Source organism: Lasioglossum baleicum, chromosome 9, assembly GCF_051020765.1.
Source record: "Lasioglossum baleicum chromosome 9, iyLasBale1, whole genome shotgun sequence".
Lineage (NCBI taxonomy): Eukaryota > Metazoa > Arthropoda > Insecta > Hymenoptera > Halictidae > Lasioglossum > Lasioglossum baleicum.
The window spans coordinates 16,558,315-16,579,620 of NC_134937.1; the positions used below are offsets into that span (position 1 = coordinate 16,558,315).

The 21,306-nt window shown below is 43.2% G+C and overlaps 1 protein-coding gene across 2 annotated transcripts in view; it reads left to right on the forward strand.

The window, feature by feature from the left end:
• LOC143212325 (discoidin domain-containing receptor 2) overlaps positions 1–21,306 on the forward strand; it is a 157,434-nt gene that overhangs the window by 104,948 nt on the left and 31,180 nt on the right. For both annotated transcript variants that reach the window (XM_076430993.1, XM_076430992.1), the window contains 2 exons: positions 726–857; positions 15,573–15,678. In XM_076430993.1, the coding sequence (XP_076287108.1) occupies positions 782–857; positions 15,573–15,678 (182 nt within the window). In that variant the 5' untranslated portion in view covers positions 726–781. The remainder of the gene's footprint in view (positions 1–725; positions 858–15,572; positions 15,679–21,306) is intronic.

Consider the following 21,306-nt stretch of genomic DNA (forward strand, 5'->3'; position numbering starts at 1 on the left):
TGCACAATTTTATCGGTTTCTTATTGGTCGTTCGATGGTTAACCTTTCGACGGGTTAGCGAGCCCGACATGGCGCAGTGCCAACTGTTTGTTTGCCATGGGTTTAACCGGCGAGCACAGGAATTAGTAGCTCAAACTCTGTGATAAGAGTTTCATTCGTTTGAGAAAGGATGTAACATATGTTTGAAGGAAGAAGCTGATTCAGAGGAATTTCATCTGACACGCGCGAGATCAATGAATTTTATTATGAATTTTTATGAATTTTTGTTATGACCGTGGACGGGGAATGGAAACTACGCCGCGCAGACAACAAACAAGTATATGAAGTATATGAACTTCAAAGTTCCGGGTTATGATTTTGAGAGCTGTATTTTAATTATATAGTATGTCAAATATATTGTATTTCAATTATATTGTATTTCAATTACACATCTGATTAAAATACTGAGTAATTGAATTAATTGAAAGGCTTGAATTATGTAATTCAGTTCCGATGTAATTGACTTACAATGTAATTGAATTAGCACAACTCTGGTCCATACTTGGCTACTTTCCACTGCGACATAATTATCAATTAGATATTAGAAAAATGATATGTCAAATATGCTTTTTGGCGTGTTTCATCATAGTTCTTATATAGATTTAAATAATTTGGAATTGTCTTAATTAGATTGTCGAAGGGTCAGACTGTTTTATTGAATAATCGTTTGTGGGTTTTCGTTACAGAAGCGGTTATGAGAGTTCGATGACCACAGGCTAGCCGACCATCCATCGACGCCACCATGGGCTACCTGCAGACGTGCCTCACCTTCTACCTACTGATCCTCTGCACCTCCGGAGGACTGTCTATAGACATATGTGAGTACCCTTGACGATCCCTTCGACGACACTCGCCAGGAACGTTCAAATATTCAAGCACTATGCTCGCCGAAAGTCTTTCCACTCTCAATTAAGCGTAATTGACCGCCAGACGCCGATTCAGGAAAAATGAATGAAGACCGATCGGGGAACTGTCGATCTTAATACATTTTCGTAAACCCCACTGAGATTAAGGTTATCTCGAACTTCCTTTATCCTGGGTTCGACTCTCTAGACTTCGGGCTCCCTAGAGGGTCGCAAAGTGTTCTCTGCCGGGTCACCACTATTATTTTTAATTTCTACGCTTTTTATAAGAAACGATGGTTTTCACTTATTCCTACGGGGCTCATATGTCTACAAGACGCAATATCAATCTTTGACAAATCGAGAAACAGACTGAAGTTGAAATTCAAATACAAGATATCCAATTAGGTAGATGTTGTTACAGTGGAATTGCATTCTACAGAATGCATTCTTGGTACGTTCTTTCATACAACACGTTGTCATTGGTTTTTAAGAGCTATCTAATTAATTTTTGGATTGTAGATTTTTATGAAATTCTTTCATGAAATTTTTACTTCCTTGCGTTTCAAAGTCCTTAACCTCACGATGGTAGGACTTGGGTCCATTTTGACCCAGAGTTGCAAACATTCCAACATTTTAATTTTCTATTGGCCAGTTCAACTCTCTCTCTCTCTCTCTGTTTTCTTATCAGCTATTTTTATTAGACCGATAAGATTAATATTGATTTCAAACAAATAAATTCAAAAATATTTTTTTTAAATTATTGTGTACGCTTTTTGCGAAGATTAATAAAATTGCCATGAAAATAAAGTTTTAGTTTCTTTTAACACCAGAAGTAGCTAAAATGACGGGTTCGAAATTTTTTATTCACAATTACCGAGATTGCAGAGTATATCAACTGTTAAAAAAGTCTGACTAAAAATGTGGTATGTTAGAGGTTAAAACAGGAAGGGGTTGCAAGGTGTTTGGCAGCTGTAAAAAAGCCATGAGTCGAAAAGTTTGGGGGGGAGGGGGGACAATGCTCGGAACAGACAGGTTGTTCGCCTTAGTTTCTCATCGAAGTTACGAGAGATGTTCGAAGGCACGTACTTACATGGCAGGGTACGCTTGTTTACACTCGAGACCATAATTCTCGCGGTGGTAACAGGCTCTGTGCGTTTGGGGCGGCCGATAAAAACCGCAGAGGAATCCCGTTGCCTCGGGTTCTTGTAGCGGGTTGCCACGCATTAAACCACGGGCTTCTACTCGATTTCTGCACCGCGCCGGTCGCTTTCCATCCCATTGACTTCGGATACCCAGGCAAGCAGGGCAAGCAGGCAGGCAGGGCAAGCAAGGCAGGCCCGTAGAGAGTCACCCTCGTGTCAGGTAAACAGGCCGAGAAACTTGCAAAGTATCCGGTAAGAGTTCTGCCCGGGAAAGGCTCTCAGGTACTCGTTCGTGAAATCGAGCTCGAACCCGACGTCGTCTGCGAAACGTATTTCGCACCCTCCCCACCCACGCGAACTCCGTCGGAACCTGAAAGATGGATGGGGTTGCGCTGTTTCGGTCCGGGTTACATGTTTCGAGGTCTATGTACATGTGATATACATAACAGTTTTAGAAAGAAATAAATCCGACCGGCGAGGCGGCGGAATGTTTAATGGACTGGGCGGTGAGAAGGGGAGAGTGGGAGACTGGGAAACGTTTTTGTTAGACCCCCGATGGGGCGCGGCGCGAACCCAACCGGAATTCGAATTTATTGCGCCGCTTCGGTTAATGATAATCAAGCCGGACCATAATTGCCCTGTGACTCCTCCGATGGGAAGAGCAACTCCATTTTAGCGGCTCATCTCCGCTATTACAACTGGTATCAAACATAGCACATTACTATACAGACGCTAATCCAGCAAACTTTCTTGTTCTTAATTGTTTTTCTTTTTTAAACATTTGTGAACATGTTTGCCACGTTTTTCTGATAGAAATGATATCAAAGACGATACTGTTTGAATCACATTTGCTTCTATAATTTATAGAGTAAAATTTCAATTATCCGAACTGACAATATCTGTCTGTTTCATATGTAAGCAGTAGGGATGGATTTTTCGCAAATATCGTGCACATCTCTTGTACACATATCGAGACATTACTGCATATGGAGTTCCATTTTATATATTGTGTTTCATTTTACAATCATGGTAGTAGCTAGACGTATTAAATTGATGTGAAAAATTATAAATAAGGTTTATATGCTTTAAAATAATTTTTCTGATGTCAAGTTGTGGCATTTTAAGCTCCTATAAATTTTCAGAATTTTTAATAATTAAAAGGACAGGTAAAATTGTGTGAGTTTCGCTAAAAAGTCCATGGAATATTTGCAGTAGCTTGCTACAGTAAAGTTTCAGGCGGAAAATTTCAATTTATCTTAAACTTTATTGTGTCCAAATGTACCATCCACGTTTCACCCCGACAGAAACACGATGTAATAAAGTTTTACGAAACTGAAAACTCTTCTGTAAGCTCAGCTATTACGTTGAAAATCAAAAACGAATCACGCCACAAGTATCTCTGGCTCAAAAGGGGTCGGAGGAAGCAACAGATTCCATCACGCCCACATCCTCAAATCCGCAATGACCCTCTTACCCATTCTCCGTGCACCCTTGAGCCCTGCCATCTCTACAAATACATATTCAAAGCGTACAAATCCGCCCATCAGCCGATCCGAACACGCGAGAAGGAATCTCGAAGAGCCGTATCGTGCCGAAAGTGATGTTCCGTTCCGAGCAACAGATACGTGTCGGGATTAATCCTCATGTAGCCATTCATTATTTTACGTTCTTGGATATGATGGGAACATATGCATACCAAATGCATAATCATATAAAGGAAAAATATAGGCATGGAGGATTTGAATGGTGCAAAATTATTGTCTAATATGTTGACTGCGCATGTTATGCGTTTATAACAGAAATGTGAGTGAATATTTTAGATAAATTCAGGAACAGAGAGTACTATTTTATTGTCGATTTATAGAAATCCTTTAAACAGGAAGTACGTATTTAATTAATTCTTGTCACGCATAATTCTTTTCCAAAATTATAATTTTACATATAGATCCACAATCTGCTATTAGATGGCAGAGTTGGGCATTAATCGATTAAAATTTTAATCAAGATTGATTGATTAATGTGTACGATTAAAAAAGGTTGATAAAAATCGACAATTGATCCAATCGATTGATGAAGTTAATCGTCAGTCGTTGATTAAAAAAAGAAATCACCGAAACATCGGAGACTGATTCAATCGATTGATGAAATTAATTGTCAATCGTTGATTACAAAAAGAAAACATCGAGAAATTGGAGACTGATTCAATCGATTGATGAAATTAATCGTCAGTCGTTGATTATAAAACGAAATCATCGAAGAAAAAACGTAAAAGCACGTAAACAGAGTTTGTATTATAGACCAAATACACCTAAACTCAGTTTACATTTTTTTCAGTATTCATATAGTTTTGATTCCGTATTTCATTTCGAAATTTCAGCAGTTAATCATTAATCAATTATCCGATTGACGATTACAATTGAAAGGAATGTAACCGTTAAGAAGAAATTTAACCGTAATTCCCAATTAACGATTAATGAGTATTTAATCGTTAACCTCAATGTTAACGATTGATAAGTATTTAATCATTAATCTCAATTCACGATTAATAAGTATTTAATCGGTAACCGCAATTAACGACTAAACTAGGAGATTAATTGTTAATTGCGGTTAATTGAAGTAAAAATTTATTCTTCAATCGTTGATTAAATTTTCGCCCAACTCTGTCAGATGGTGAGTCGCGCAGAGTATCTATTATACAAATGCGATGTTTATTGGTCGTTGGCTATCTTAATTCCGAATTCTTCCTACCAGCTGTGAGGGCTGTGCCCTTCAGCAACAATCCCCTCCTAAGGAATGTGATTTTTAGCGAATTGATTAGTGGGAGGGAAAATTGCTAGTGGCAATCTTGGAGGGTATTTTCCCGTTTCCTTTAGCCCCCAACTTGCTCGGCATGGAGATGGAGGACAGGACATAGGGTCACCGGAGGCGTACAAGGTTCATGATACGTCACTGCTATTGATTCACGGGAAGAAATCCTTCTTCCTGTGAAATGAGGTAATAAAGCACTAAGAACAAAGAAGTCACGTCCGTGTCGTAAAGCTTGACTAAATGAAATTAGTATGATCTTAACGAACGGCTGCCTGAACGCCAGCAAGCAGATTCGCGTGGCTGGGTGGCCCGTGGCGATCGCAGACAATAAGTAACGATTGGCAAAATATAAACGGTGTTGATCCGACGAAAGCTAGAGCACCGGGTAGGAGTGAGGAGGAGGGACGTCGCGCGTCGGCCCTCCTGCGGTGAGTGAACTTGTGCGTCGAACCGCGTTGATAAATTCGCGGTCGTGTTAAGCGGGCCAGCCGTTCGTGGAGAGCACGAGGGCCGGCTGGAAGGGCTGCGGGGCAGTTAAAGCGCGCATAAATTGCAATGTTAATGTTGCCTGCGATACATAAACATGTTGTACGTCGGTTGGATTGCGGTCTGGCCGCTCTGCGCGGGCCTAGTCTCTGCACGCGTAGCGCCGGGACTACGCACACAGCCGCGCGTGCACGCACCTCGAGAGGGGACACGCGTTCGGTTTCGCGTATTCGAGTGCGTGCACACGGATGGAACCGACCCGGTGCAACGCCACGCGACGACGCACGCCTCGCCTCGCCTCGCCTCGCGTGCACAAGCCTCGACATGGCCGACTCGCGATATCGTCGGCGAGAGGGACGAGGCATACTCTGAATTCTTGGGCCTGGTAGCTAACCAACGCGCTCGAGAATGTTAGGCCCCTTTTTATCGCGGTTGGATCGTAATGGTGTGAAGTCGTTTCTTGATAATCTTAATTGGGCAGGTGGGAAATAATGAGATTTTTGTGGACTCTGAACTATCTAGTCCGGGATTTAGCTACTAAAGTAGTTTTTGTACGGCGATTGCTTCTTCGAGGTACAATAGCTTCTTTAAGTCAGCTTCCTTCACCTAGATGCTAGATGTTTAGTCCTCGGGTTAGCAACTGAGGTATCTTCTTTAACACGTTCACTATCGGGCGTACTTTATTGGTCTTCCCTCCGACATGCAATAGAGTCGCAATACGAAAAATATTTTGTAAACATATGATGAATAATATTACCTACAATGCTGGTAATGTACATTTTTAATTTTCGAATATTAATACTTCAGGGAGAAATTATGAAAACCGAATGTAACAAATATTCTTCATGCTTAAAAAATGAAAGGTCTTTCGTCTAATATAAAGATTGAAACAAAGTTAAATCGACATGGAATGTTAGTAAATGGTGTAAACTAATATTTCTAGGCACCGATTAAGAGAAATTGGGGTGGCACCAGATAAGCCATTTTCAGAGAAAAATACAATTAAAACAGATGAGTACATCGGCCATAAAAAGCACCAGCAGCAGAAGTCAATGTGTGACTATGGCTCACAATGTTCCTCCCGTTTTTTGCTCTTTTACTTAGACAAGAACTATGGCCCGACTTAGCTACATGAATCACCTAATACAGTGCGTGGGAAAGAGGGAAAAAAGGTCACTTTATTTTGAGAATGATGTGCTCAGTGCAGCGCTCGATTCGCTCATTTCCTTCCTGCTTTGGAGATTAATATTTAACACGTTTTACTAACAGGTTCTCACGACTAAATACGTTCATGATTTTAAACGAAAATTTAGTTATCTATTATCTCTAAAAATAAATGTTTCGTATACTTTACAGTAGAATGCGTACGTTTTAGTCAGACGTAAAAAGTACAAAACGATCTTATCGATTTTCGCATATACATATAAACAAATCATGAAACACTTTCAAATGAAAATGTTGTATGCAATTAATAATCAGAGGAAGGACAAAGTTTTAGTGAATGCCCTCTCATTAATTGCAGTGATATAAAACTAAAAAATTCTGTAATGGAATGATATATGAAAACGACTGTGACCAGTGGAAGTTAACCAATTTTTTTACGGCTTTTGAGAGAACCGTACCAGATCTGCAAACGTTGACCCTATCGTACATTTTTCCCGGCGTGTGTGTTATCAATCTAGTAAAATGTTAAAAGGAAGATCAATATGCAAACTAATTCACACAGACATAACAGTCGGGCCGAATTGTGTGCATAACTGAACTCGTATGTTCAGAGTAGTATGATACAACTGTGAACACTAGGCGGGAACATTCACCGGAGGGGAATCTCGTCCATAGTAGAGAATCGTTACGCGAAAACCCTCTTGCGTTATGGCATTGTCATCGGTCCGTTACCTCCCTGGAACCCCGGCGACCCCTCCTTTCCAATTATCCGCAGATCCATTAGGTACGCGCACGCCACTGATGAAATTGTCGACGTATTAACATAACCGAAAGACAATTAAAGCGTTATGGCACGTCTCGCGGCCGGCATACCTCGCTGATTTTCGGTTGGCTCGCCGGAATTTCACGGTAGATGGCATCTTAGGTGTGCCCGGAATTTCGAGTAATTTTTAAATTGCAATGAGTCAGTGGTATTCACCGAGGGACGCGGACGCGTCACGCTTGGACCTAGCCTCTCAGCGGACTCCAAAATTTTCCGGTAATTCGACAAATTTCTCGGTAAGATTAATTTCGCTTAACTCGACCTTTTTGGAGAAACTAAAAGTTTCGTACCCACTCGCATTTTTTTTATCAATATTAACTAATTACTTAAGGAAAGCAAACAGACACATATTGATTTAAACCGCGTATGTGTACAGTGTACCGCGTGCATAGATACATGTGAAGCAAAGGAACGCGAATAAAAGAATTTTATTTGAAATGGATTACAACTTGCTAATTACTCAAGTAGAATTCTCCGGGTTCCGGCCTCCGGAAAACGAAGGCAGAATTAAGCAATCCTCGTTACGGCGCGTTTCCACGAGACGGAAACCACGGGAAAAATATTCCCGTCCGCGAACAACGCTGAATTAATATCGCCTTGAGTTTCGAGCACGACACCGGCCCTTAAGAAAGGATTTTCTCGATAGTCGGGTTGGCCCGACAATTGCGATTGAGAGAGCAATCTCGAAGGGGGTTTCAGCCCTCGGAGGGTGCACTCGAGAGTTCGGGGATATGGTGTTTGCTTTTGCGGGCAGACTTATGAAAATACAGATCCACGGGACAGATTGACGGGCAGAGCCGAGCTGTTGGAGCCCGAAAGTCGTGGATTATTACGGCCGACGTCGACGTCTGACAGGCCTGACGTCCTTTCAGCGCGTCAGCCTCGACGACTGGTCCGATTGCAACCCTAACCGCTCTCGATACCAACGCCGGGTTAAGTCGATTGCACTTGAGATGATTTAGCCGGGGATCGTTAAAGACGAGAAGACATCGGGCAGCTCGCAAGTCCGCGTGTAAACTGTCGCTTCTGGCACGTGATCAAGCACGGCGAGATCGAGCCGCGGAACGGGGTAAGAAACAGATGTCGGGACACTCGCTTGGGAATGTTTACGCGGCGAGGATTTTATATCCGAGAGACATACGACGCACACGTGTACCGGAGCGCGGCCCCCTTTGTCGTTGCCAGCGATTCGACGTTTAAACAAACTCCGCGAAAGTAGCGTTGCAGTGTTAATGACGCCGCGGGATGCACAAAGGGATGACGGATCGCGACGATCACCGTGACGTGTGATTCCCGTCCGCGGACTGTCGCGAAGCCTTAGAAACCCGCGGAGTTTATTACGCGGCTCTGCGAACATCGTTCCAGCGATTATTTCATGCTGCGAGTGAGAAACAGTTCGCTTATAACTGGAACGCGGATTCTTTTACGATCGGCGGGACGTCTACAGATTTTATGGGACCCGCCAGGATTTTTGATGTGAGTAATAAGTGCTAGATAGATCTTATACATATTTACAGAATTCCTGACACGTGAACGATATTTTTGTGAACATCGGTGAGACAATATTGAGCCAATGGCGAAACTGTTTGTGTACTTAATTATTATTTTATATAAATTTTATATAGAGAATATTTGTGACATTTTTCTGATTAAAACAAAACCGAACGCGTATAAAAAAATATTCTTCAGGGATGATTCCTTCAATTGTTATACGTAAAAACTACCCTTTGAAATATAGTTAGTATAACTTTTCCTTAAATATTCTATATATTTTTATATTATACTTTTTATCATATTATACATATTATATACTTTAATTAAACCCAGTGTAAAAATGGGACTAGAGATTGACATTGTTTAGGGGCTACGAAATTCGATAGAGTTTGAAAGCGCAGCCAGTAATTGTTGAAACCTATATACATATATTGAAATGAGAGCTGAAATAAACGGTGCCACGAAAATAAATACAGGCTAAGTGTCAGCCAGAAATGCTTTCAAACCTGGCTGGAAATGTGACTTGAGATTGACGTTGCCTAGGAACTACAGAATTAGACACAGCGTTAATTCCATCAGAACTCTTCTGCGACCGCGACTTCTGTCATTTCGGGCTGCAGCCGCAGAAGTATCGTGCACGAAATCAGCGAGCAAACTTTACCGCGAGTATTTTCAATTAGCGTGGTACTCGCTCACGGAATCACGTCCCCGTTTCCCGCATCACGGGGAGCGTAGAGCACGACATCAAAGTCGTACGATGTCGCGATTAACAAGCTCCGCGAGGCGAACTCGGTGCGATATTCCATGCGGCCGAGGTCAGAAACATAACTCTCGCCCCGGAGCGACGTGGCGAGGTTCGCTTTTGATAAATCCAGGCCACGAAGGCGACCGTAACACATGCTCGCCACGAGCCCCGCGTACCTACAAAAGGGGTTGGAGCCTCGACCCCTGAGGAGTGAGCGAGCAACTCGCTGCACGCAACTCGAGACGGTGATTCCACGACTGCGGGGATGGGTCACGGCTGAGGGGAGGCTAGGAAAGGGTCCGTTATACCGTGCAGAGGGGTGCAAAAAGACTGGGACGTGGCGAGGCAAGACGAGGCAGGGCGAAAGGGAGGCGAAAGGGCCATGTAAAAGTAGTACTTCCGTTTCTCCAGCCGTCCCGGCGCCAGGGAGACGAGCATGCGCGAGACACGCGTTATCTTCCGCCTGCAACCGCTGTTTGTTTTTCCTAAAAGAGACGAAAATGGCTCCCCGGCTCCGACAATACCCGGGGAAAACGGTGTTTCGCTGCTCGTAGCTCTTTCGAAAGGGTGAATGCGCTGTGCCCTGGAGACGGAAAGAGGGAAAAGCGGACCTTCGTCTTCGGTGTCATCCGACAAACATTCATTCTAATTTCGCCAGGGCCTAGATGAGGGATGGGGAAAGAGGGAAAACACCGGCAGGTGTCCACCTGCTAATTCCGTTGAGTAAATAAAACGCGGCGGTCGTTGTCATAATACGGCAATTACCGAAGAGCGCGTAAGCTCCTCCTTTGTTTTGTTTGCCAGCGGCGCGGGTAACGTTTAGCTGAGTAATTCCGAGTAATACTCCGCGGGAAAGCAAACGTCTTCTCCGGTTCCGGGAACGCGCGTTATTCCTGGCTGAATCCGCGGTGAAATTTTGGGATTCCGATATTAGCCGCGCCGTCTCCCGGTGAAAAATAGTGATTCGTAAGTGAGGCTTGATTTATGCTGTAATACCGTGCCGTAATAAGGTGGGGCGCTTAATATGTTTTTCACGAAAGACCCGGCGAGTAATTAATTTACATTCACGCCCGCGCGGAGGAGGAAAACAAGGCGAGAGAGAAACGGGCAGTGGCGGCATGGCGGCACGGCGGCGGCGGCTGCCTGGCCAGAACCGCCGACCCTTGTACATCGTCATTAATAATAATTGTAGAGTTAACAAAGGCGGACCGGGGCGGAATTATTAAATCCGGCGAGATAGAAAATCTCGTTGCCGGGCTTTAAGCTGATCCTCGCCAGCCCCAGCCACGCCAGTCTTTCTATTTCTTTCGCGTGGCACTGCATTCCTGTCCTTTCGCTTTTAATTCGCTTAATGTCTTCTCGCCACGGCCGCTGACTAATTTTTTAACGAGCCCGGATTCGCGATAACTCTCACCCCCGAAATCCCTGATATTTTCGTTTGCTGCTATTCATTATTTAAGTCACCGAAATCAACTTATCCCCCGGACGGATAATGCCTGGTTCGAAGTTCTTGGTTGTCGGCGCATTCCGCGGCTTCGCTGGAAGCGCGGAGCGGAGAAGTCGTCCTCCCCGGAGAAAGGAGCGGTTATCAATTTGACAGTGACACGGTTAAGAGAGGGAGAAGGAGGACCAGGTGACGGAGGGTGCAGGGAAGACGACCGGCAAAGGAGGGGTTGCGAAGGCATTCAATTTCCCTCTTCTCGCGGAAGGAGGGCGGCACACACCCTTCCGTTCGGAGCTGCCACTCTGGGAGAGTTATGGTCGCCGAATGAGTGGCTGGGGCGGGCCAAACGTCGCATAACTTACTTCTTCTTCTTCTTCTCTCGTTCCTCTGCTCTTTTCCAGGATGTCTATAAATACGAGGATCGAACCTGCCTGCCCTGCCACCGGCCGACACGAGTTCCTTCGTTGTCCTTCCAGTTGGGGTGCACCCACTAACGATTATCGTTTAGATGATAATTTAACGGGGGACATTCGGTCAATGACGCGTGCCGATCTTTTCGGAACCTTGCAGAATTGTATCGGACAACCACGAATTTTCCTCTGGCTGGTGGAACTAATTTTGTATTTTAATGGAGGAGGACTATCAGGATTATTCTAGTTGTACCTTTTCCGAGATCTTCATGTCACTATGTTTGACAAGTACCTCAAGGGGTAGTTCTTGGAGTCAACGTGAGACGAAAATAATGAATAATGTTATCATGAAATTGTTATTTTTAATTTTCTTTTTTTAGATCGACTCGATTACTACTTAAGAGAACACCCTGTGTATTTGTAACAAAATATTCCTTAAAAATTAATGTTGAAATATCACCAGAAATTTTAATATTTTCACTTGGGAAAAAGCCGTCCTCTTCGATTCACCCTAATATGATAGAACAGTTATTATTAGACTGCGGATCTTTATGCAAAATAAAAATGTTTTGGATTAATTGCACGAAGCAAAAGATAAATTGAAATTTCTTTTGTTTCTTATTAATATACATATTGACGTGCTTCAACTGTTTTAATTTCTTTACTGTATTAAATTGCACCAACTCGTTTTTGCCACAAATGCATAAAAGTTAGTCTAGTTAAAAGCAGCAGTCTAGTTATTGTTATTAATTTTGTTTTAATCTTTAGATAAGTATCATATATGAAACCTGAACCTTTCGCTTTTGTCATAAATGTATAAAATCCGCAGTTTAGTAATTAATAACGTTATGTATCAGCGCCTGAACTTCATTTGCAGAGAATTTCATTTTCTCGTAGTATTAGCAATATTAATGTATTCGTTTTACATACCACTGTAAAGGCTTTTATTAGCTTCGGAGAGATTCCATTGAAAAGAAATAATTTATGGGTTCTCGTGAGACGTCGCAGCCGCAACGTGTTACTGCAATGGACAAGTTCTTGTTCCGTGGAAACTTCCTATTGTTGGGTTTCAGTCCTCATCTTGAAGCATTTGCTCCACTTGGAGGAAACTTCTCGTATTCAAGTTCGTTTGGTGTTCGAGAGAGTAGTCTTTCCTCTGTCGGGGAATAGTAGAGAGTGTGTTATGGTTGCGCGTCGGGTCCCCAGCCACAAGTGGTGTGTCCAATCTCTGGCTTTATTTTTCTTAACTACACTTGAATTACTAAAGCCGAGGTGTTTGTTCGAACGCGTCTCGTAATCTCGTGACCGTGTTTTCTTTCCTCCCGCTGTTTCTTCGCAACGAGGCTACCCTCTCTAATCAGTCTCTCGAAAACCTTTTCTCTCCGTTAACGCAGCTTTTCTTCCTTTCCTCCCTGGTTCGCTCCTTAAACAAACCCGCAGTCTCCAACGTGACATTCAACTTAGGAACTGCTCCATTTACGTGATGCTTATTCGAAACCGTTCGGCACTTCGTTTATTTTCAGTGTCACTGTTTGACTTCGCCATCTGGAAACCTGACACAGATGTGTCCATTGGAATTTAGGATTTCTGAATCACCCAGTCATTGTGTGCACTTCGAATAATCTTGTTATTGGTGATACGCTGAACATACATCGTTCAATATCTAGATTTTTGTTACTGTTCCTTCAAAAAATGAACACAGTGTTATCGTAATTTTTACTGATTAGAGAAACGCTCTAAATGGTAGGTTGCAAGCTAAAACTGAATGTTCCTCTTTTTTCAAGAAAATCATGCGATTAATTAGAATATATTTATTATACTACATTTAATATACAAAAATTTTAAGTGTGACTCAAATGAGCTCAAATGTTGTTTGGGACAAAATCTCTAGATTCTCCAAAATTTATAGGGCTGAGTGCTTCGAATAGCAAGTACTTTATTCCCACGTGATGTCGTATTGTATAACCACGTACGAAGTACTTCAGCGTACAAAACTTCAATTACATTTCTACTTTACATGCAGAAAAATTTTAGTGTAACATCTGCCTTGCAATTCACGTAGAAAGATACGATTTAACTTGAAGAATCCCGGAAAAAATGTAATTAAAAGCCGATTGATTCCCGACAGGCTCGAATACTACGGTCACAAGAAGATCCCGAACGCAAGCAATAAAAATCGCATTTCTCGTTGAAAGGATTACGTTGTAGTCGTACAGTGTTAGCGTTCACTGGCCGTTCGCAAGGAGGGGGTGGACGAGGAGGAACGAAAAACCAACGGGGCGAAATTTCATGCGGCAAAAACGGTGTTGTACGCGCGTCGCTTCAACTCCCGGGAACAAGTGCCTCCATGTAGAGAAGTTAATTACCAGAAATAAGCGGCCGTCGAGTCGTAAAACTTGCGTGAAGCCGCGACTTGCCGGGAACCCGCGTGTGTATCTCGTTAAAAATTTATTTACGAGGAAAGTTCACCGCCCGTATTAGAACCTTAATTTCGCGAAAAGTACTGGCTCGATATGTCCTCCAATCATTCTTCACTCTCCACGCTGGTCTTCGACATGGCTTCTATCAGCATCAATACCGCATTGTTAATATCCATTATTTTTTAGAAACGAATTCATTCTGTTACAATTAGAAATTCTCTTTCGAATCAGAAAATTGATTAAAATGTATTCTGAATTGCGAATTTTCAGTCACAAATGACTTTTTACTCATTTTCAAAATTAAAATATCGTTGACCCTTGTATATCACTTCCTTCAAACAGGTTTCATACACGTTTGAGCGAATTTAGTAACACGCAGCGCACCGCGACTCCGAATTTTCGCAAGCGATCATCAAGGGCGAATTTTATTCCGCAATGATCGCGAGTTCTCGCGATTCCTCGTGCTTATTTCGAACGAAACACGGCCCGTAGTTCATCGGGCTTTCATTACACGTCTCGAACGCGGCTTCCTCGCAACACGCAGCCCAAGCAGCTCACGATTATGGCCGACGCGATCGGACCCCGGATACGTCGTACGATTCTTCGTCGGCGATAATTGCGATACCGTACCTCGCGATACCGAGAACCGCTTTTCAATAACCAAGTCCGAGGCGCGAGAAACATTTTCGATCATCCGAAATTACACGTCTGATTCGGTCGCCGTACTGCACACGATCGTGTATCACGCGACCGGACCGAGCAGCCTATGTGAATAAAAATGAACGACAGTCCCCGAGAAGCATCATCAAAGCGGATCAGATTTGTTTATCGAGCGCGATCACACTTCCCGGGAATCGGGAAATAATATACGCTCGTTTAGCGGGAAACCGTGTTACGAAAGAAGGGGTTCGCAGTTCGGGAAACTCGATAAATCCGGCGCGGCGGAATGGCGATGAACGACAGCTGCTTCCTGAATCCGCTACGAAAATTGTCGATGATCGTCGACTGGCTCGTTAAAGTGCGCACACCTCCAGCATTCGTGAAGCCTGGCAATTACTTTTATTGCTTATACAATTTTACTACTATTTTACCGTCTGAGGTTAATGTACCGCATTTTTATTCTTACTTCACCGCTGTACATGGAAATCGCATTTAGCTCCAGATCGTTTCTATCTGCCTCTAAAAATGCTAATTTAGACACTTGATAAAATGTAAACCTGTATGCATGAAAATATGTTTCAGAAAAGTGCTAAATTAATATACTATTTACTGTTTCTAAGCGACGAGAATCTTTTATGTGGCATTATTAAGATTTGTCTCGTTGAATGTGTCAAAATTATTATGGCAAGCGATTGCCTTCGTTAAGCGAATATTTCCCCAGGGAAAGGAACAATTTTATTTTTCATTAAATTTAATTAAGAATGCAAAGAAACTTGTATTTGTATATTAATTTTGCTACCGTTGATCGACTTGACTGAAATAATGCAGATTGTATGTGAACGGATTCAGCCCCTAACGAAACACGAAATATTTTTGAACAATAATTACTGGTCACAGTTGGAAAAATTTAGGTTGCCGCGATATGTTCCCCGAGAGGCATTCGCAAAGATATTCCCATGATATGATTAGCGGCGCGCGATCATATCGAACAATTGAAACGTACGAATGATAATTACGCTGCTAGCGAACGAAAGAGCACGGCGGAACGAATATGGACGTATATATAATCAAAGCAATTTCCTTTGTTTGCAGCACAATGCATCGCTCCCCTGGGGATGGAATCTGGTGTGATTCCCGATGCAGACATCACAGCGAGCTCGAGTTTCGATAGCGGAAACGTCGGGCCACATCGCGGACGGTGAGTGAATTACCGTGTATTACCGTCTCGTTTATGGAGCGCATTATGCAGATGCGATGCAATACGCATTCGGAAATATGATAAAATTAACCCCTTTGTGAGCAACGTGGAACAGAGATGCAATTTCCCGAAATCAGCGCGCTTCGTTAAGTGACCTATTTGGAGATAAATGGAAGCCCGTTCGCTGGGAAAAGACACTACCTTGCAAATTCCCCTTGCCGAAAGAACAAACGAATCGTTCCGTGGATTACTAAGAACATTACAGTACGTCACAATCGTTTCAATTAGCTTTCCAAGTTTTTATTAGCTCGCCACCGTACGTAGCCGGCCGCCCGCTGAATACCTCAATTTAGAATCTCGAAACTTCCAAGCCACGGCGAAACGAAACTTTTTTACAGAATTCTCAAACGCGAATTTTATATTACGCATGCCACCGTGCAAGTCATTGTCCTTTTTCTCTCGTCGCGCGAACTCCCTTTTCCCGAACACTGCGAAATTGTTGGCGAGCTGAAGCGGAAAGGCACGAGCAAAGACTAAATATTTTATGGTCGTGGAACTTGAATGGAGTTTATTATTTTTCAATGGACGGTTTGTTCGTTATTAAATCAAACGTTCAGATAATATATGTATATCTGTAATTTCATATTGGCATCTCCTGATTTACCTACCTTTTCAATAATTGTGCTGTACCCAAAAGAAGTTTAAAAATCTTCTTTTATACAATACTACCTTATGAAATGATTAAATTAAATTACTGGGGGTGACTGTTGGTTTATGATTGAAGTTGCTATTGCTGTTCAAGGTACTTTTAAAAAGTCCTCAGCCATGGATCATAGACTATTCAAAATTATGAAATGTGTTGAGAAAGAAAGTAAAAATTCTCTCACTGCATCGATAGGTAAAACCTCGAATATCCACAGAAATTCGAAGTTGTATAGTCCCGTGTTTCGGTAATGATGTTATAAATTGCTCGTAGCTAGATCTATTTTACCCATGGAAAATTGTCAGTCATCCATCAATTTGTCAAGGGCGAGATTCAAAATAAATTTGTTATCGGTGCGGATAATGCATGCAGCGCTCTTCTTCCCAAATAGAAGAGACGATTTGTCAGGATACCGACGGCCGGACGTTTTAAAACGGGCTGCAGATTGATGTCGGGGCAATTGTGCGATGGTGATCGACGACAGCCGAGAGAAAGAGGAGAGAAAAAAAAAACACGGAGAAAGAACGAAAAAAAAAAAGACAAAACCGTCGACCGCGGCGCACGATTACGTTTCTGACTCTGAATGCTTTCTACGGCTTAAACGGATGATCCTCTTCCTGTCCGTCATCCTGTCCGCGGCCGAGATAGCTCACGATCGGGACTCGACCGGTCACCGTATTAATCACCGACTACTAAACTGCACGTCTAATTCGGCCTTCGAGCTGCAATGAGGATTAACGACGCGACCGTGTCCTGCATGCGGAGCCATTTGTATCGAGCGTTCCGAACGTCTTACGCGTCGTTAACGTACAGTCGACGAAATTTCTGTAACGACTTTCTCAATCAAAAATTTAAGCAGAAGTTTTATCAAAATTGCCCAAATTCATTGAACTTGTGGTAGGTCCAGGAGATCTTAAAAACTCGGGGCTTTGCAATCCTTAAATATTAGTTATAGAGGATGTTAAAAATTAGTAACTACGAAATAGTGTGACTGTTGTTCTATCTGTCAGGTGATAGTTAAAGAACACGGTATCACTCTACCCAGACTCCCCTAGCACCGCACGCACTATCGGTATTGGACCAATCGTCGTCGTCCTCGGCCAATAGCAACAGTGCGTGCGATGGTGGGGGAATCAGGATACAATGAGAACGTAAACACTTGGCCCAGCTATCATCTGACGGACAGAACAGTACATTTTAGTTTTTCTTCTGATGTTAATATTTTCCCTTTTGACATTTTCGTGGAACAGAAAATATTTAATTACTGTATACATGTATAAATAATTTCTGAATAACCTGTTACACGTGAGTAGCATTAGGGTGAGGTACATTAGTTGCTTTGTTTGTTCTCGATACCATAAATGATTGTGTCTCTTGTAGTCATGAAGAGAAGATAATTTCAGACGATATGGATTCGCATCACGGCAATAACTATAGCGTCATGCAGAGGTCAGTAGAGCTATTAGGTCGAGTAACAGAAAATATTCCGACATCGAAGGCGCCTTCCATGGTGTCCCCGGGATGAGGAAAGCGAACACGTAATACGAGTTAGATACGCGTATTTTAGGGTAAACGGAGTCGCATGGGGTAAATAGGGTATTCACCGGGAAGCCCGCAGTATCAGGAAGCCATGAGAGTGCCGTTGAAGAAGGTCTAGACAGTCTACTAGCGAAGAGTGCTCGCAAGCGACGATATCGGCATTGCATCGAAAAGGCTTTCCTTGCTTTTATATCACGGTAAAAAGGGAAATATCGCGACAGCTTCTTACACGTCACAAATGATCATTCCTGGATTAACAGTATTTGTCAACGAGCCTTCTCCACCGAGACCGTAAACACCTTCGTATCTTCCATTCAATTTAAAAGTCCAAGGCCGTCGATCGCTATCAAACAGTTTAATCATCATTAAACCGTGCTTCTCGTCCATTTCTAGAAGATAAAGCCGATTACAACATAATAAAATGAAACTCGAAAGAGGTTTAACGTCGACTTCATTTTCATCATCGCCCAGTAAAACCATTCGTGGGAATACTTGCAAATGTCCGGCCTGTTTTTATATATTAATCTACGGAGACGTTCATTTGCATGAAAACGCGGGAACGTGGAGAATGGGCGTAATTGCGTATTACTCATGCATTATCCTAAAACATTAGCCATCCTCTATACACCGAATGCAGGCGTTTATAAAATTTTTATTCCGGCTGACTCAATTTGCAGTAAAACTCGACGAAATCTCATCACCTGCCTGTGGGAACGTGGTAGTAACACCTATACACGGCGAATAAAATATTTCCAGGATTAAAACGCGGGCGTAAATTATTCAGGATTCGTTTAACATTCCGCCGCGGGGCATAAAAACGTCGGATGACACGGCCGTTCTCGCATTCTAATGCATCTAGACCCGGTGACTCTTTCGAAAAACGATCAAACGTTATCGCGGAATTTCAAGGGTCGTTCGACAATATGTTTTTCGAGTCGAACGATTCGCGAGCGCCGGTTCATTAACGCCGTGGGTGGTCTCGTTCGTATCTCGTGTTCGGATGGTGTCTCTAGTGTCGTCTCCTTTCTTCGATGCTGTTCTCGCTTGGTGAAATGGTAATTAGCTGGCACGAATAATCGGAGGATACGCGGCGACTGCAGTGGACAAGGACACTATGATTTACCAAGAACTATGTACCTTATGAAGCTTTATACTAGTTGTAAACGTTATAAACTTCACGTATTATACAATGTTTTTATTAAGGAACGATTTGTGCAATCATACAATTAGTACTCGCTGGTCGAGGTCGATGCGAAATTTCTACAAGAAGTATCGGAACAGTGAACCGCAGTAATATTCGGAGACTTTTAAAAGTATGAGAACTTTTGAAATATTAAATCATGCGACTTGGATGTTTTTTGAGAAGTTAGAGCAATCAGTTTACTACAAGATATGAACAAATTGTTGATTAAATTGCAATTGGTCGGAATTACAGAGAAAATATCTCTATTATTAATAATTTTATGGGAAAAGTATTCAGGACAAAGTTGTAACATTCTAGAGGGCACATCCAGAGACACGGTCATTATTCCAGATATTTCAATATTAGAAATTCGGTTGTGAGGCAATTTAGCCACCGAGTGATCCTGTCCCACGGACAGCAAAAGTCGGCCAAGCACGACGACGTCTTCTCGACCGAACGAAATAAATTCCAGAGCCGCCGTAAGCAATGGAACGCCCTCCTCGGCGTCGTCATTCGTCTTCGCATCTCGCGTGCCGGTGGATGCACGTCGCTCCCGGTCCAGAGTCGACACATTCACGGAAGAAGAACGTTTTCATCAAACGGCTCGGGGTGTCGCGAGGTCAGAAAGGGAGGAAGAAGGGGGGGGCTGGGGCCACTCTCCCCGGTCGCCGTGGGCAACAAATCATCTCCGTCCGGGGGACTCGTAAGTCTAAAGACCCGGGAATAGCTCGAGTGACTGGCTTCGTTCGCGTTCGACAAACCATTCCTCTCGATAATCGGCCTCTTGGTCTTCACTTGGGCCTGGCTTTCGGCGATTCCGCCGACGTGGCTTCTCGCAGGCTGAAGTCGGCGTAATCGTCCGTTCCGAGATTTATCGCGGAGCAGGGTGGCGTGTGCTCACCCACTCTCTCTCGCTCTCGTTCTCTCACGATCTCCCTCTCTCTCTCTCTCTCTCTCGGCGCTCGGAATGTCTTTGATGCCTTAGACTGTATCAAAGTGGCAGCCAAGGCAGTTCGAGCTCTCTTAATGGGCTATGAGTTATGGTCCGCCCTGGATACTCCTCCCTCTCTCTGTCGTGTTCCTATTTACCTTTCTCACTGATCCTCTTTACTTCGCCGTTCGCCTTTTCCGCTCGCCTTTTATCTTCGGTCTCGTTCTTTCCCGATCGGCCGCGGCTTCCTTAACCGAAAGCTCGCGCCGAGACACCGTCGTCGAGCTTTTACTACCATCCGCCATCAAAACAACACTTAAAATTCTGACACTTCAGAGAGCGCGGTAGCTCATCGCTTTATTGCGAACACTTCGCTCGGTGCTCGCGGATTCCCGCAAATGGCCCGCAATGCTTCGGAAAGATCCGCCAGCTAAAGCAAGGCTGCCGTGTGCGAGCTGCTTGTCTGGGGAGCTAATTTTTATGGCAGATTTTATGGCATGACAGTTGCGGCGCGTCCTGTTCCGTCTGACCGAGCTAGTTCCAAAGAAATCAGAACTGCATTAGCAATCGCAGCAGCTCGCTGCATATACCGTAGGGAAATATTTCAACTACGTTTCTCCTCCCTATGTTCTTTCTTGATCTCCAATTACCAGATCTCGAATTGATACGTCTACTTCTACGTACTTTAAATTCACATTATAACATTCTAAGATGGTAAATCTAACTAGCATATCGAGGCCTGAGAGAGGTACAAGATTAAAGGATCCGCTGAAAGTGGCCATTCGTGTTTTAATATTCCCTATAACATCTTCTATGGTCAATTTTCATTACCTCGCGGCGGAAGCTGCTCAAAGAGATCGGTACGCGAGCAACGGAATGTCATCATAGGAAATTACTTTAAACATGAGAAGTACTGTGTATTTAGAAATCATCTTCTACAACCTTGCTCCTCGAATTCGTTCAGCACAGCCTACCAGCTTTTCCGTTTGCACGGTTTCGTTTCGCGTTCAAAGGTGTTGCGCTCCAGATGTCGGTCGCTTTGCGATCTTCGGCGACGGCGCTGCTCGAAAAGTAATCTTTGGCGGAGCGATTTGGTCGTCGTGTATTTTTTTCTCTTCCGCAAACTTCAAATTGAGTTTGGAATACGGCGTGGAGCGAGATCGCGATCCGAATCCTGTGGTGGGGCACATTTTTAACGACAATACTGATAGACTGTTCGATCTGCTGCAGAGACTTTCATTCGTTTTTTATTTGTATTAATCCACTGATCAA